At 36.3% G+C, this 18,496-nt stretch overlaps 1 protein-coding gene across 1 annotated transcript in view; it reads left to right on the top strand.

Annotated features, from left to right (window-relative positions):
- The window catches only part of LOC120627993, a 29,124-nt gene extending 11,621 nt beyond the window's left edge, over positions 1-17,503 (top strand). The window contains exons 2-5 of the mRNA XM_039896155.1: positions 10,399-10,517; positions 12,390-12,540; positions 14,646-14,805; positions 15,224-17,503. Coding sequence (XP_039752089.1) covers positions 10,399-10,517; positions 12,390-12,540; positions 14,646-14,805; positions 15,224-16,057 — 1,264 coding nt within the window. The 3' untranslated portion in view covers positions 16,058-17,503. The remainder of the gene's footprint in view (positions 1-10,398; positions 10,518-12,389; positions 12,541-14,645; positions 14,806-15,223) is intronic.
- The last annotated feature ends 993 nt before the right edge of the window (positions 17,504-18,496 follow it).

Consider the following 18,496-nt stretch of genomic DNA (forward strand, 5'->3'; position numbering starts at 1 on the left):
ATAACACTACGTAGTGATATTGGTCTTTTTTTATTGTCTGGATAAATACAGTTCGAATCGTTCGTGTAGGTTGTAGTTTTAGGGTTTTTGAAAACAGATGAACCTAAAAAGGTTTATATAATTTTTTCGCACTTAGATAACGTTTTCTTTGGTCTTTAACTTTATCTAACTAGAAGTATAAATAAAAACTACATGAGGAATGCACGGTTGCCTAGATATTAAAACAGTTATTGGTGTCATTTTACTTAAAAATCTTGCGTACATATCTATACAGTAGGTAGATAGGTACATACTCTAAATTGGTCGGACAAATTTAACTCTGTGGCACAACTATATACAATCTTTAGGAATTCAATAGTACGTAAGTCATCATCATAATCATCATTATTAAGCCACTAGCTGTTGCCCACGTTCTATATCCGCGTTGCGGTTTTTTACAATTCCTGTGGGAACAGTTCGAACACAGGCTTCATATTTAATCTGTGAATGACAAAGAGGATAGAAACCACGTAGAAACAGATATTTGACAGTGACAATCGTAATTCGCATACACTATAAATGCACCTGAGAACCATTGATATCCTGTAAATATGCTATGGGCGAGATAGCATAAATCTCATAATATTGTTCTATATGAAAGCTCCATTTACAGCCACAAAACCTGTACGTATTTATTAGTCTTTTTATTTTTTTTGTCGATTACCTTTTTCTGCGTTAACAAATATTGTCGATATAACTTGTAACAGTGGTATTATCTACTGTACTATAATATGTAAATATACCTACTTAATTAGAAGTATATACCTAGCGACAGCTAACAATGCTTATCTTTTACAATCACGTACCTACCTACTTATAAAACTATCAGCTTGCAGTATGTCAAATGATGTAGGTACCTATAAAACGAGCGCATTCCTACACAATTTAAACACGTTCTATTCTTGCTTAAGTATTTAGCAATTGACGGATAAAATCGTATGGGTAGGTACTCACCTACCCATACCTACGATACCTACTCAGGTATCTACATAAAATTGATAAAAGGTTCGAGACTACTCGGTAGTTTCGAATGACAATGTTCGGTTCGCATGGTTTCGACTTATCCCCATTTGTACAGTAGGAGTAAACTAATTACATAGTGAATAGCTAGAAATTTATATCCGTGACTGGCAACTAAAAATTACTAAGCAGAAAAAGAAACACTGAAATCGATTTTCGCCGCTTCAGTCGAGCTGTTTAGCCAATAGACAAAATAGAAAGTTCGTATTCGTTTAACAAATGAAACATGAAATTGGGTAGGAGCCTACAGCGATCAATAAAGCAGTCTTGTGAGTTGTAACTTCTATATCGATCGAACATGAAATGTCAAATGTGAATGTAAGTAAGGTCAAACAATAGATGACTTTTTCTAAAAAATCGATGAACGTTTGTCTTCATTTCAGCCTATAGATGTCCACATAGGTCTTTCGTAACTTACACCCTCCACGGTCCTGTGTCGCGACTAGCTTAATGTCGTCTGTCCATCCAGTGGAGCTTACTAAACTGCACTTAGTTCTGGGTTCGCCACGCCTGTACCTAGCTCTGAGGACCAATGGTCGTTAGGGACTACGTGACCCTTCCATTGCCACTTTAGCTTCGCATCTCGTTTAGCTATTCCGGTAGCTCTATCCTTTTAAGAATATACACATTTTTTATTTGGTCACGTAGAGATACGCCAGTCATAGCTCTGCTCATTACCCGCACAGAGCCTTCTGAGGCCCCTGCTTAGCGCCGCGATTAATCTAAGATTTATTGGTGTACTTCAAAGCTAACAATGTTAGATTCCTGGCTCAGAGTTCACGTTAGCAATCTAAACTCAATGTCTCGAGATAGTCAAGGTAAGGTTAAACCAATGCACTCAGTCTGTATCCGCGTTGGTATGCATATTGTAGTATCTCTAATATGCGACTATAATACTTTCTCAAACCGGCTTTTGTGAGTGGTCGCAAAATTCGCATGTTGCGCACCTTAAATTGGGCGCAAGTCTGCTTAATCCCTGCAGGAAAATAACCTGCCCCATATCCTAGGTTAATTCAAATAAATACAATTTTACTGTCTCTAACCGTTTCTATGGTTTCATAACAACTGTCACTCATTTGAACGATAACATAACACGTTTTAACTCAGCGTTTTAGGAATAGTCTGATTTTTTACGTGACGTCCGGATGTCAGCATGTAGGTAAATATATATGGGCGTGCCTCAATTACGGCCTGAAACCTTAACTTTGAATAATGTCGGAATGCTTCATTATAAACCCTTTATAATGGAGCACTCCGGACCATACAGCATTTTTACAGGCATAGGCTGGTAAATGAGGTTTTTGACTGTCTTACTCTATTCCACTATAAATGCGTACAATCATTCATCATAACTACTAAGTCAATACTAAGATCTCTGGGCCAGCGTGGTAGACTACGGCATTAAACTCTTCTCATTGTGGATTGTGGAGGGACCCGTGTACTGTAGTGGGCCGGAATGGGTCGATATGATGACGATCATGACTAAGATCACAGATCGGATGGGTAGGGTAGGAACCATTCCTTTTTTATTACATTCAGAATATATTGCACTTTATTATTAAATTCTACTGATTTTATGACTTGCGACTGACCAACTAAGTTCGATAGTCCGTGAGCTTGCACAAGCAATCCATGCTAACAAACCGTAAGCCGATAGTTGGCCAACATTTTAACTGTGCTTGGTGAGGAATCTGGGTTCTGATCCAATTTATTATTTAAACAATTTATGCCGATTTTCACCAAACCTAGGCTTCGTCTAAATCGAAATCCTAGTTATTTAGATAGAAAATGTTTCACCAACACGTAGGTGATAACTATTGAAGAACGGTGAATGTATGCCTAGGATTCTTCTGCAGGGCTAGCAAGGGCACGAGACAAAAATTATATCCCCCGATTATATCCCCTGACTGGGGATATAATTAACGTGTCCACCGTCTAAAGCACAGAAATATGGAATAGGAGAAGTTTACCCTCGCTAATTATTACACATGTATTATTTGGGCATTATTACCACTTGTGAGCCAGTGCTCTGAGAGTTGATAAAGCTGTGAGAGAAGATAAATTGATATCCTTTCCCCGGGGATATAATTGTCTCCAGTCCATGCTAGCCGTGCTGAGATAAGGTGTAACTTATTTAGGCATTGACTTATTCGTCATTAGTGAAAACAGGCATTGCCCGCGACTTCGTCTGCGTTTGATTTTGTTTTTTGATGTGGCATTAAATTTAGTTGTAGTTCTAAAAAAATTAAAGTACTCACTATCGCTAAGCCTTGACTGAGGGGTTTGCTGCTGTCCGCTGAGGAGTTCTGTCCTCTATTTCCAACCATAGTTTGGACAAAATCAGACACATATTATAACCTCTATAGTACAAAAATAATTATTTAAATCGGTTATAATTTGTCCCCTTTGTCCCCCTGTTTGTTTTATCCCCTCTCCCAAAGGAACCGAGCTTAATGTCGGGATAAAAAGTATCTTATATTACTTCTAACACTTCCAAGAATATGTGTACAAAATTTCATGAGTATCGGTTAAGTAGTTTTTGCGTGAAAGTATAACAAACAAACTTACATTCACATTTATAATATTAGTAAGGATAAGGATATAGATTGCAAGCATCGTTATAAAAGTCGTTGATTATAAGTCATCGCTTAGGTACTCTAAAGTAAAATTTTCCCCTAAACTTTGTGTTAACCATCAAGTAATCTATGCAAATGCGTGTTGCTGAAAGAATGATATCACTGTTGATAAGAGATATAATATGAATCATCTTAAAGAAAATTGTGATAAAATTAACAAGAATACACAATCTAGGTCATGTGGATGCCATGATTGTTTGCACAGCAGCGTTCATTAACACTACCTATTTTCCGAAGGTCTTAACCTCGCTCGATGCTAGTGCACAAACCGATAAGTAACACATTCGTACTTAATTTAGGGCACTTTGGGGCTTATACTTTAATATGTTTAGTTAAGTTTGTATTCACTAACTAATTACAGTTTGTAAAGTCTTACGTGTCCGCACTGAAAGTGGCTCTCCGAGTCGTTCGTGCCTGTACAATGTTAGTTATAGTAATATTTACTGGCTTAAAACGCTCATAACTCCGAAAAGTTAGAGGTGCGTGCGTGGGATCAAACTAGTTCCCTCCATAGGTAAGCCAAAAGCCTTATCCACTTGGCTATAAGAGCTTCTATTGCATTCGACTTTAATTGCACGTAGTTATCTACATAAAATCACGAGAGGTTTATGCTTGACAGCAACTTCAGTGCCGATTTTTCTATATTTTACTTATCATTGCTATCATCGATTTTTTAGCCCTGGGGAAGTTAGGCGTAAGCTGAGTATGTGGATGCCCTAAGATATGACATTTACGGGAGATGGATAGCTCGGAGTACAGCAGCAGCTTAGCGACTTGCGAAGCTGAAGTGGTTCTGGAAAAGGAATATATGTTGGTGGATATTGGTCCTAGCGCGAGCGATGGTAGAATTCCACATCAATAGAAGCTTCGCCCGATGGACAAAAGGTGTAAACGTTAGAGATCCTATACGGTAAAAACCTTTAAATGATCTATGTCAAGCAGTGGACGTGCAGTGGGCGTGCAGTGGAAAGATAAAGAAAACCATACAAGAACAAAAGTAAACGTTGAACAGTCATTTTTTTCATTTTTCGGAAGGACACTTGCCGAAAACCACCTGAGGGGTTGCTACGGCGTCACCGGGGGAGTGGGGCGAGCGCGAAAGCTCGCCATGAGAAGAGCCCCAGGGCTCGACGACATCGGGGGGGGGGGGGGGCGTTGAACAGTGTTATTAGTGCATTATTTATACTTAACCATCAGTTGCCCATGACTGCGGTCGCAATAGTTTTGTTCGTTTCTGAAACCCGCGGAAACCGTTTATTTTCCCGGGATAAAAAATACGTGTTCACAGGTATCAGGTACACAAATTATTTATTCCGGTTGCATGTTCATTTATTTATTTATTTATTGTTATCTCTTTCGCATAAAAGCTATTGATAAATTCCGTGGAAATGTTTTCCGTAACAAAAGGTATCCTGTCTATCTTCAGCAAGCGGCTTCTTTAAGCAATGTATGTGCCAAGTTACACCCATTTAGTGGTTTAGCTGATCATATGTAACAAACAAACAGACACTTTTGCATATATAATATTGGTAGGTATTTTGGTATGGAATTATCACGACCATTTTAGGTATAGTATAGTAGCTTGCCCGCCACGTAGGTTCAAGATCGGGTCAAATCTCGTTTTATCTGCACGACCTAGAAGATTTAATGTCAAACATACGCGTGCACTTGTTTACAGCTATAACTATCTGTCGTGTGGGACGGATGAGCTAATCGTTTAATAGTTTCTTGTACTATTCCAATAGCTATAAAATGTAGGTACCAACATAACCAACATTCGCGCTAAGAAAATCGGTAATCATCAGCATCACACACGCTATCGACTCTTTTTTTTTTAAAGATAAAGAATATGTTGAATCAGTTTATACCTATTTAAAAATGAGGTTCAAACAACCATGTTTCTGCCTAAACGGATGAACACTGTTACGGTTTTAAGTAAAATTTTCTTGAATTATTTGCACTACGGTTTTCGATAAAATAAAAAGGTGGAAATATGCAAGGAGCGGCCACGTAGCATTTTACTGCTTTTTAGTGGTCAACGTTCTGAAATCGAATCCGGTCATGACGGACAAAAATAAAGTTGATTTAAATATAAAAATTAAAGTAGTCTTTAACATATCATACCTATTTAATATTGCGTGGCTCGGTCAGTGCAAATCGATGACTCATTGCGAAAGAACTAGCTTTTGTGATTTGTCAAAAATAAAAATGTAGAGCGAAAAAAATAAAAAAATAAAATCTATTGCGGGGAGCGGTGCGATGTAAATCGAATGCCACCTGACGCCATGTATAGCATCTCAGCCACGACGGCTCTGCCTTGCACGACTACGAAGAAGAATATGTACTTCAATTGTTTTGGTATTCGACTGAAAGGGGTTTACTTCCCTTGAAAATAGTGTAGAGAGGATAAAATAGGGGTTGGAGATTTGTAAAGCAGTCATATGTTTAAGAATTTACAGACATTAAAATAAGATGATATGTTAAAATCAAAATGTTTTTTTTTTTTTTTATAAAATCAAAACGGAATCGCAGCAGTAAATCGATGCAATATTTAGGAAGTTGCTAAAATAATAGTGATAGTAGGTAGATACCTACCTCTTGCACACTAATTAAGAAACTATCGTTCTCTTCTGCGAATAATTGTATGACGGCTTTTGTACCTACCTTAGTTGAAATCATTTAAGACAAATTGTCTATGCTTCAACTGCATTGAAAAACCGTTAAATTATTTCTTAATTATAAAAGTAAAAATGACTGAAGCCTCTTAATAAAACACTATCTTGAAATTTCTTGATTCTAGAAAACTTCTTTGAATATAAATACAAGGTTATATAACAAGTAGGTAATTATTAGAAATATTACACTTACATTTACATTTTGTAAAAGTATTATAAACTTATAGTTTTTGGTTAAATATTATTAGGTATTTTTAGTAGGTATTATGTTTTATTTTTTGTGTATTTCTCCTTCTTTATATTTATGTCGCTTACCTACTTGGTACCTACTAAATAAAGACGTGTAACGGAATTAGGAAATACTGTTGAAGGCTGCATAAGTGTATATTTCATAAGAAATCACCCTGTAAACATAATATGAAATATGATAAATATTAATATGGAAGCATATTAATTTTTCCATACACACTAATTCAAAACATTCTAAGTGTTTACTTATGACAACCTTATTGAGGATAAAAGACCGAAACGTGTATAAAGTCACTACGCGCCTAATAAAGTGCCAGGAGTAACTTGATTTTACTTTTACATGTTAGGTAGGTATGTTAGGACTGTATCCGATGACTTTTAATAAAAACTATGGCAATGGTTTACAACAAAAACTATTAGCATTTCGGTTTCACAGACGGAAAATAATGTACCTTTAAAGCCTCTGAAGTATTATATCTTCCAAAATCTTCGTGAAACAGACATAAGTTCGAAAATTAATTTCATGTAGGTAATCCGGGGTCTACCAACGCTGCGTTTACCGATAAAGAATGGCAATTTTCCCGTGACTTTCAAGTATAAAGTATTTTTCAAAGATATTAATCACAGATTAGATACCGAATCAGAAAATAACTCAATTAGGTACCAAATAAACCTACCCACTTCCCAGATTTACTTTGTCAGGTTTTATAAGCATACCTATACCTACCAACCTACCAACCACAAATGAGTTGGCAGAAATACCTACCTGTTTATTTTTATAAGGTTCGTGCCGCAAATGCTAATTTATTCACAACACGGAATTACCTCGCTCGTAGTAAAATACCTACAAAAGCACTTGTAATTGTAAAAGGACAGTTATTTATGCCCCGATAATTTAATTTTTTTGGTTTTGCTTAGGTTATTCCAGAGTGATACTTAATAAAAAATGAAACCAAGTTATAAATAAGCCACAATAACGCATTTACTGTCAATTTCTATCCAATTTATAGTCAATTTATTTCCAATTTATACCTATATTCTTAATCGTAATTTCTATGCATAGAATAATAATCCTTACAAAATGTATAGAGTCATGCCCGTTCACGCTATACCTACCTAATGATTTATTAGACTTATTCGATGTCTATGGAAAAAAAACGTTTGACCAACTCTTAGGTGACAACTATGGGTGAACGGTTGTTGAATGCTTCGAAATCTCCTTAGCTTAGGTGCTACTTATTCAGGCAGTGCCTTGGTCGTCGTTAGTGAAAACGGTTATCACTATTTTAACAAGACAATCATCTGTATATAAACCTTGCCCTTTATATTATTTGGTTACAGTTTAGGAGATGTACTTATTAAAAAAATAATATTACGATTTCCGGAACGTAGGCGCGGTAGGGGTCTATGGGTTAAGGTTTCCGCCGCGTGGACCCTTATCACGGTCACGGGGGCGTTCGGACTAAACAATGATTAGTCTAAAAGTCCACCATCAATCAGATTAACGTCGAACCGAGCCGATGTCCTCGCAGGAGGAACCATCGTGCCGACGTCTCATGGCGAGCTTTCGGCACGTGTAAATCCTAGTAAAGAATACCAAAGTATGTTACGTTTGCCCGCACACAGTCAACATTACCGACAATATAAATACTGGCAATATTTTTTACAAATACTTTAAATCCTTAATTCGGGCTTATTATTTTCAATATACACCGCGGGGAACATGTAGCGTTTTATACGTGTGGGTATTTTTTCGGAACCCTAAAATACCTAATGGTCGGTTAACCAGCTGTGTCGGGCTCACCGCACAATAAATTATTGTGTTCGCTTAAGTGGAATCAAGTGCACTAAACTGCTTACTTTTGTTAGTACCTTGTTACCTATTGCTCCCACAGACATCCGTTCTCGTATACTAAAAGAGTAATAAGTGAGTAATAATTCAACAAATATGATAGCAATTTATAATAATAGGTAGTATATGTGGAGTGTCAGTGGGGGTAGTAGATACTAACGATATTAAACATTTGGTATTTGAATTTTTATTGGACGCGATGTTGTTTGCTTACAAAATGTTAAAAGTTTTACGCTTTTCTTTCCCTTAGAGATAGATTTTAGTATCTAGCACTTTTTTTTTTCGAAATTTAAAAATTCATTTATTTCAAGTAGGCCTTATATAAGCACTTTTGAAACGGCAAGTCTGTCTGTTTGTAGTGACTCTACCACCAGTTCGGAAGGCAGATTCTACCGAGAAGAAACTCAGCAGTTGCTCTTTTCCAACATCAACGATTTACATTTTACATTTTAACATTCATTTTTCTATCTTGTGAGAGATGAAAGCGAAGCAGGATGCTTCCAAGCCACCTTGTCATTAAGAAGTTCATCTATTAGTAACCTCGCTGTAATAAATGTGTTTTAAAATATTCTTGAAACTTATGCATTCTTAGGTCCAAAATCACCTTAGGAATCATAATATAAAAGCAAATGCGAATATATTTTAACGAATCTGGACACCCCAAAATAAACGTTCATCTTTTAATATACAACGTGTCAATAAAAACCGAAATAATACTTCTCAGGCTTTAGAGGAAGATTACATATTTTCTCTGAAATTTTTCTGGGAAACCGAAACCTAATAGTGTTTTAGTGCTGATAGATATCAGATACAGCCACACATGCATCACATGCAAAAATAAAACCAAGTGACTCCTTTCACTGTATTATGTACGCGTCGCGTAGAAACTATGCGAGTGTCGCTCTATTATCTTCAATAGGGTTGCCATAAGTGAACATTTAGAATGTTTTCAATTCGTTTGTATGGAAAAATAAATACCTTCTTTTGATTTTGTAAAAATTCAGTTTCACCTTCACACACAGAGCCTGACAGGTAAAAAATATGCCAAAACTGAAACATCCAGTTTAAAAAAGAAAATTTGCGCTCACCCCCTTATCCCACTTTATGTGAGCATAACATAGGATAAGGTCAAGAAGAAATAGAAGAAGAAGATTATAAGTGTTTCAGAACGTTCTTCTACCTGCCTTCTTTCCAATGAAAAATATTTACATTTATAAAAAAATTACATAAATTTATAGAAAAAATAATTGCTAGAAAGTCGCAGGTTCAGATCAATTTTTATATGCATTTTAAATTTATAAAATGAAAAATACATTGAATTAAGAATATACAGAATCCTTATTCAGCCATTATTGTGTCCAAAAACAGTGAAAACGGCCCGCGCACGTCTCACTTTACATCCGCGGAATGTTGATAGCTCACAAACTTTTTCCCATTTTCCCATTTTATTGCAAACGTTAAGAACATTAGAGGTAAAATAATTCATGACAACTGCTAAATTGTATGAAGTTACTAAACGTTTGTTTGAGAAACCGTACTAAAGTGGAGTGGTTTTTGATGCTTCAATATTAGTGGTGTCGCAGGTATCTGTATGTTCTTAATTCTGTGGAAAAATATGTAATGTATATTTTTTAAAATTTCCTTTTGAATAAGTATAACTTACAGTAGGTACCTACTCATTTTCTTCGCTATAGTTAATAAATAGTTAAACAGGTTATAGTAATAAATAATTATTTTAAGTACGGATAAGTAGGGTAGGTAGATAAAATAACACTTACTGATAGGTACCTTCTTTATAAAATACCTTACGTACAATGAAGCTATATTCGTAAGGAGTATAATTTTCTATAGATTTCATAATATACACTATTATTTTACACTTCCCACTGAATTCAGTATATAAACTATGTATTTACTTTTGTTTCAGGTCTTTGCGATCGTTTATGAGAAAAGGCAAGAAAGGTGAGCAGCCATCGTCAAGGGGCAATAAGCATACTAACGTTAACGGAGAGAACAGTCCTATCGTATACAGAAGAGCTTTGCAATGTAAGTTTTCATGCTATAAATACTAACAAATTTATTTTACACTAGCTGTTGCCCGCTACTTCGTCTGCGTTTGATTTTGTTTTTTCATGTGGCATTAAATTTAGTTGCAGTTCTAAAAAAAAATAAAGTATTCAGTACCGCTAAGCCTTGAATGAGGGGTTTGCTGCTGTCCGATAAATTAAACACATATTCTAACCTCTATAGGACAAAAATAATTATTTAAATCGGTTATAATTTGTCGGAGTTTTGGTGTAAAATATCAAAGCACTTTCATCTCCTCTCCCAAAGGAACCGAGCTTAATGTCGGGATAAAAAGTATCCTATATTACTTCTAACACTCCCAAGAATATGTGTACAAAGTTTCATGAGGATCGGTTAAGTAATTTTTGCGTGGAAGCGTAACAAACAAACTTACATTGGCATTTATAATATTAGTAGGGATAATTCACGGCTCAAGCAGATGGTCCACCTTTTATTAAGTGGAAAGCCATCAGCCATAGAAGCATCACTTCGCAGAGCATGCAAGGACTACGTCCTAAAAACTGCCGCCCTGTGTCCATCTACCTGAGGCGTAGGATGATCCGGCAACCACGCCCTTCATCAGAACGGGAACATAAAGATGCCTATTTCCTAGCAATTCGATGTTTTTTTTTTATTGTGAAAATTGACAGTTTTGGTAATGTTTTAACCCAACTGCCAAAGATTAAAATGTAGTCGTCACCGTCATTGGGTCAATACCTGCCAATACAAAGGTGGTCAAGAATAAGAAGAGATAAAAATTGAGACAATTATATCAATGTTGATGTCAAATACCAGTGGTAATTCTAATCGTACCTATATAGGTAACATAATATAATATATTAGAAAAACTCATTTAGAACTCGAACTCTCTGGAGCAGTGGTGAGCTATGTGGTCTTACAATTGGGAGGTCCCTGGTTCGAGCTCCAGTATATAATATAATATGAGTATATTTACAATTTCTGTATTGTCTATGTTCTGGCCCGGTATAGCTTCGGCGGTAGCTAACCACCCAGACCCTATCGAATACCGACAAGGCCTTGCAGCCAAGCGTTTTACCAGTAAGTGTACCAAACCGATGCCGCGAAGAAACCGTTTAGGGGTTCGGGTTTAATAAAACTGACATAGTTGCATACCACTAACAGGTTATACCCACTATAATTTTAGACATCATCACTTCCCAGTTCCCATCTGTCTGTCTATAAAAAAGTTGAACGGTCCTTGGTGCTACTGTAAATATGGTTGACATTGCCTGGATTTTCCTCTACAGCAGTTTTCAGCAGTGTACAGTATGTGGATGTGTAGTGCAGTATGTGGAACGCCCTCCCGGTAACTGTGTTTCCTGCCACGTATAATTTAAGTACCTTCAAGGCTAGAGTGAATCGGCTTTTTCTAGGCAAGCGTGCTCCAACCTAGACCTCATCATTGCTTTCTAACGGGCATGATTGTCGTCAAACGCTGGCCTATCGTTAATAAAAAAAAAAAAAAAAGTGTACGTTCTGTGGTAACCCCAGAACGTACGACGACCCCAGAACGAGACCACTAGGTCTCCGAGCCGATCTCCTCCCAGTACGAGAATGGGTTTAGGCCATAGTCTACCTCGCTGGCCCAATGCAGATTGGTAGACTTGGAACGCCTTTGGGAACATTATGGAAACATGCAAGTTTCCTCAATATATAGGTATATGCTTGATATTTGACGCTTAAAACGCACATCACTTAGAACAGTTAGAGGTGCGGGGTTTGAAACCCCCGAAAGTCAACGAAGACATCACCACTAGGCTATCATCGCTCAAGAACACCGTACCGCAGATGTAGCATAACTCCCATTAAATTTTGATCCTAAATTTACAGACTCATCAGGTGGATCTGGAGTCCGCAGCACGGTCGGCTCGCCGGAGCGTGCAGACCGCTACGAGTATGTGTACGGGGGATCCGTCACGCCTCTACCACGTTCGCGCTTCCAAGAGCGCCTGCGCAGCTCGCAAGACGGCAATTCGCCTTGGTAACTATTTTTTTCAATTGGATAGAAGCAGACATTACGCAAAAGTACATGATATAGGAAGGTGCAATGAACAAACACTAAATGTCATCGAACATTATGAACAATATAAACAAGATATAGGTACCTATATGCACAAGATAAATAGTCCCAACTCCAAATACAAAATCTAACAGAAAAAGGTCTGCTTTTTAGCGCCTTTTTTCTATGACTCGATTGGAAACAAAATATGTAAAGTCGAATGGATGAATGAATGAATACACTTTTATTGTACACCACATAACATAAATTTGGCGGCCTTATTGCTACATAGCGATCTGTTCCAGGCAACCAAAGGCGTTAAACAAAGCTCAAGAAGAGAGGAAGGTTGTGCATATAAATAAAAATCTATATTTGCATATATAAACTAACAATATATACCTAGATATACCTAAATATATACAAAATTGTCAAACCCCAAACAAAACAAAAGGGAATAGGCATGTTAAAGTTCCGAAGATTTAGACAAAAAATGATCTTTAACAAGTTTTTAAAAATTCGCCTTAAGCTTTTAATTTTAAAGTATAAATCGGTGATATTGCTTTTCATTGGTTGTCTAATAAGAAATAATGGTTGTCTGATGAGATAAATTCCAGGTTTCTTATTTTATGCGGACACTCTTTGAACCTTGACGAAATGAAGTTTTTGGGTACAGAAACACAAATAGTGTTTAAACAGAATAAACTTAATGCTACTCTTTTTACGAGTCGCAAATATCGGTTCCATTTTTATTATTTTATACTAAGAGAATTGGTGTAGGCTGTTCAAGAGTTCCGAATTTCATTTCTGAAAATCTTCAACAAATTATCGCCTAATTTAAACGCCCAGAGGTGCGTCCAGTTATTACAATAACATTGCGCATTCGTTGTTGTGAGGAAATAAAACTTTAAGACATGCAAATAAGACAAACAAAGAACTTTTGTTGTAGAGCTGGTGATACATAACCCACACTGTTAGAATATAATGGACAATAGGCGACAACAAATAATGCATTCACACCAGAACAAAATATACCGACACCCTTGTTTGCTACCTAGCACAAAAATTTCTGTATTTAAACAATAGTAACTCCTTATTTTAACACCTATTAGATGTGTATGACAAACATGGCACACTACCTAATAACTACGATCAATAAAGCATTTTTTGAGTCACGCGTGAATAGTTAACAATCCAGTTTGTTTTACAGTAGCTCGATTAAGCAAAGCTTACTTTTAATTTTTTGGGTCAAATTATATGACAAGCAAATTATGCCAATGCGTTAAACTACCCACTAAAACAATACCTATTTCAATCATCATCATCATATCAACCCATTACCCCTGTGGGTCTCCTCCCACAATGAGAAGGGCCGTAGTCCACCACGCTGGCCCAGTGCGGACCGGCGGACTTCACACACCTTTGATAACATTGCTTATCTATGGAGAACTCTCAGATATACAGGTTTCCTCACGATGTTTTCCTTCGCCGTTGGAGCAAGTGATATTTTAATCGCATAAAACGCACGTAACTTAGAAAAGTTAAAGGGGAGGCTGGGATTCTAACTCAACCCCCCGAAAGTGAAGTAGAAATCCTACCCACTGGGCTAGCACCGCTTCACCTATAGGATCCGATAGACCTTACTTCATAGGATAATTTCTACAGTAAGCTCTTCACGAGACTCACACCTATTTCAATACTATTCCTATATTGAAATAATATAGTAACTCGACATTCTAATGCATTTCATTAAGACTACCCCCAATGCAGGAGCGGCACGCATCTCTAACTTTTCGGTTAAATGCCACTTTTTCATATAAGCAACTATTTTAATTATATCACTTACTTTTAAGGTTTCTTAAGGTAAGGCCTTAGAGTTTTCCATAATATTCTCAAGCGCGTTTGAAGGCTACCAATCCGCACTTGACCAGCGTAGTGGACTAGAGTCTAAACACTTTTCTTTCTAAGAGGTGACCCGATGCCTTTATTGGCCCGATAATCAGTCGATTATGATGAGGCAGACAATGACAATGATGATCCTTTACTAAAAAAAATATTAAATACTAACCTTATGCTATTAATATTTTCAGTGTAACACCACGTATGGCACGAAGTGACATTACTGGATCGCGGCTAAGTATTGAAAGTGCAAACCCTTTCGAAGAAGCACCCATACCGCCTGTACGAGCTTCACGACGGAAGAAAAAACGAGCTCCGGAACCTCCTTCAGCATCAAATGCTGATGACTCGGTTAGTGGCTAGCTTACGAATGTTTATTAATACATCTTGCCATGATTTCTAAACCTCTGAATTATTGATGCCCTCATTAACTAACAAGTCGACGATTACCAAAGTTCAGACTAACACCACGACCTACATTCAAGCACCATCATCATTGTCATATAAACCCAATGAGAAGGGTTTAGCCGTAATCCATCGGATTGGTGGACTCCACACGCCTTTGAGAACATTATTGAGAACTCTCAAGCATGTAGGTTTCCTCACGATGTATTCCTTCACCGTTGAGGCAATTGATATTTTAATTGCTTAAAACGCACATAAGAAAAGTAAGTGGTGCGTGCTGGGATTCCAACTCGGCCCCCCGAAAGTAAAGCCAAAGTCCTAATTATTTTTTTATCGTTAATAAAGTTATCTTTTATCTCCACAGGTTACTGAAAATTTGGAACTACGCATAACAGAAAGTAATGATACGAAGAAACCAGATACAAGTGTAGATGATGTTGCTGACGAGTTGAACCTTAAGGTTGAACTGAAAATAGTCGAGGATGAAGAAAAATGTATTGTAGAACACAAAGTGGATCACGAAGCGGCTGAACTACCTATTGCAGTGGTTGAGGATGATACGAAAACAACCAATGCTGATAATACCAAAGAAATAAAAGTTGTAAAGACCCAAGACTTAGAGGAACCAAAGGAAACAAACCTTAATTCCGATACTGAAGATTCGACACAAATCTCATTTTCTAAAATAGACATTTCGAAGTACAGAAGAAACTCTAGCGTGAATGAAGACGATATTAGACTGCGACGAGGTAATTTAGAAGATTTCCACTCATTAGCACCAAACAAAAGGAGTAAAAGTTTATCACATACTTTAGATGGCAGTTACGTGGCGTATCATATAAATCTGAACGAAATTAAAAATGTTGACATTAACAGCAATGAGGAGCCTCAGAGAGTAGTGTGTAAAGTTTATGAGGAAGATTCAAGAAAAAAGAGTATCGATAATTCTATTTCAAGCACGGAGAAAGAATTTTTAGAAATTGATAAAGCCACGAGAGAGCTAGAAAGGGAGATAAGCAAGCTTAACTCTGCTCTAATAGAAGATGATTTAACATTCGACAATACTCGCCTTTCGGTGTCGGAAATACGTCAAAAGTTCGACAAACCTGACACTAGTTCGCCGAATCCCATACCAAAGCCTAGAAGAAGCCACTATGCTGAATCCAATTCACCTGTTAACGGAAATATTCCAGCATAACCCATATGTAAAGTTCACATAATATTTTTTTATAAAATCAAATAATACATTTTTTAGTAAGCATAGAAATGGAACATTCATAAAATTTCACATATGCTATTAATTTTGAAAAGTAGGTATTCGGATCTCAGAATTTCATTTAGTAAAATAAGCTTATCTATGAAAATTGAGGGATGGAAAAAAAGTGGTAGTCATTACATTTTAGAGTTTTGAAATACGTAAAATTAAATGTTACCTAACTACACGAACCTTTTTGCCATAATACTTAGTTGTATTTTTATTTAAGGCAATATGAATGATGTGATAAATAAATATTTACTGGCATCACTATAAGTAATATGCTTCTACTCTTCATAATAACGTTGGGATCAAAATCATGATTATATATAATGTAATGATGTAGGTAATTATAAAATAATTAAGTTATTGTAGTAGCTTGTTGTCAGTCAATTCATTTATATGTTTCACAGTAATATTAATATATTATTATTACATAGTCTTAATCACTATTTTTTATATATAGAATCGACAATATAATATTTTATGTTTGATAGCGATGATCGCAATGAGTCAGGATAACTTAATTAACCCCTTGAGTAATTGAGATTGATATAGATAAAGAATATATTTTTTAATAAATATATGTGTGAGGCTGAGCTTACATTCCGTCGATCATACTATTGGTTACCACAAACTCATTGACCAACCAACCAACCAACTCATTGTCTTTATTGTCTCATCACATTATTTATCTTACGAATTCGGTAAGCTTTTAATTAACGACCAATCACAAATTAAAACACTCTAAAGGCGGGTCCACACCGGTTCGTTTTCGTCTTAGAAGCATAGCATAGAAACTGCTGGCGAGAAGTTCGCGTCCTAGTTATGATGTCTTCTGGTGAACGCGAACAGTGGAATATTAAATGAAGCGTTTATGCATCGTGTCCATTTGAGGCGCGAAGCGCATGCGGTTCGTGCGTGTACGCAGATATGGACCCGCCTTTATTCTCAGGTTTCATTAACCCGAGAATGTAATTACCAATGTCCATTGTATTACTATTTTTTCAATACATTTAGAATAAAATTGATTGCGAAATACCTACCGACTATGCATTGTTAGCTGAAGAAAATAAAAATTGAGAAATGTAACATATGTGTAGGCAGACTGTTAAACAGAATTTCGGGCGCAAAACGCTACCCTAAAATCTATTTATTAGTGTCGTAAATAAAACTTTACAAGAACATAGATGTATAAAATATAACAATTGCAACTGAAGTCAGCATACATTTTAGCCTTAGCGAAAGTGTCCTTACCTAATTACTGTAGATAATAATGAATAAATTGTGTGCAATGTACAAGTTTCCTATTTATAAATTAGAATAATAGATTGGGATATTTATAATATTGTTTACTTTGTTGATAATAATTAAATTATTATTTCATTATTTTTTCTATCATTTCGAAACCATCCACGTCTGGTGCATATTACGTTCCGATCAACCACTGCACCGATGTTGGTGGAAGGTACGCATAGGTACATTCCGTAGGTGAACATGAAATATATTATTATTTCTGAAAAGCACCCAGAAACCGGCTCTGTTGGATTTATAAAAAAGAGCCTATACACTAACACCATAATCCGATAAAAGGGGTCTTCCGGAATAGCACCCAGGAACCGGTTCAGCAAGATATGTAAGAAGGTAGTCTTTGTTGCTAACACGCTCTAATCCGATCCTTATAAAAGGAGGAACCGATTCAGCGGGAATTTAAAAAAAAGTGGTCTCGTTACATATACACTCTAATCCGTACTAAATAAAATTATCAATGCAATGATCAAAATAAATACTATCACAAAAAGAAAAATCTTCTTGATTCTAAGTTTCTAGACCTACTTTAATTTTGCTAATGGTCTTTTGTGAATAAACTTAAGGCTGCCCATGCGCCATGCCCATGCCCATTAATACTCCAACACAGTAATGTCAACTATAATATTGACCTGTGTACGGCCATCCATTAAGTTAAATGAAACTTTTAAATTTTCTGTGAATATTGTTATTTAATAATCAAAGTCTAACAGCCGAATTAAATCTGATTATTCAGATGGCAGATTGAATTTAGTATTGCTATCCTTATCGACAGCAATTCCTAATTAACTGCCGATTGACGCAGTGGGCAGCGACACTGCTTTCTGAGTCCAGGGCTGTGGGTACGAATTCCACAACTACAAAATGTTTGTGTGATGAATATTCAAAAAAATATACTACGACATTAGGAACATCGCTATTTAGTCCAATAGTAAACGTAGCTTGTGTTGTGGCTGAGACAGCCGATACATATTTTTATTAATAAAATATACATAAATACTTATAAAATATACTGCTGCCCCATGCGCCTTACGGATGTCGAATTGAATATTTTTTCAGTATGTGGGTGTTTAT

Source organism: Pararge aegeria, chromosome 2 (assembly GCF_905163445.1).
Source record: "Pararge aegeria chromosome 2, ilParAegt1.1, whole genome shotgun sequence".
Taxonomy (NCBI): domain Eukaryota; kingdom Metazoa; phylum Arthropoda; class Insecta; order Lepidoptera; family Nymphalidae; genus Pararge; species Pararge aegeria.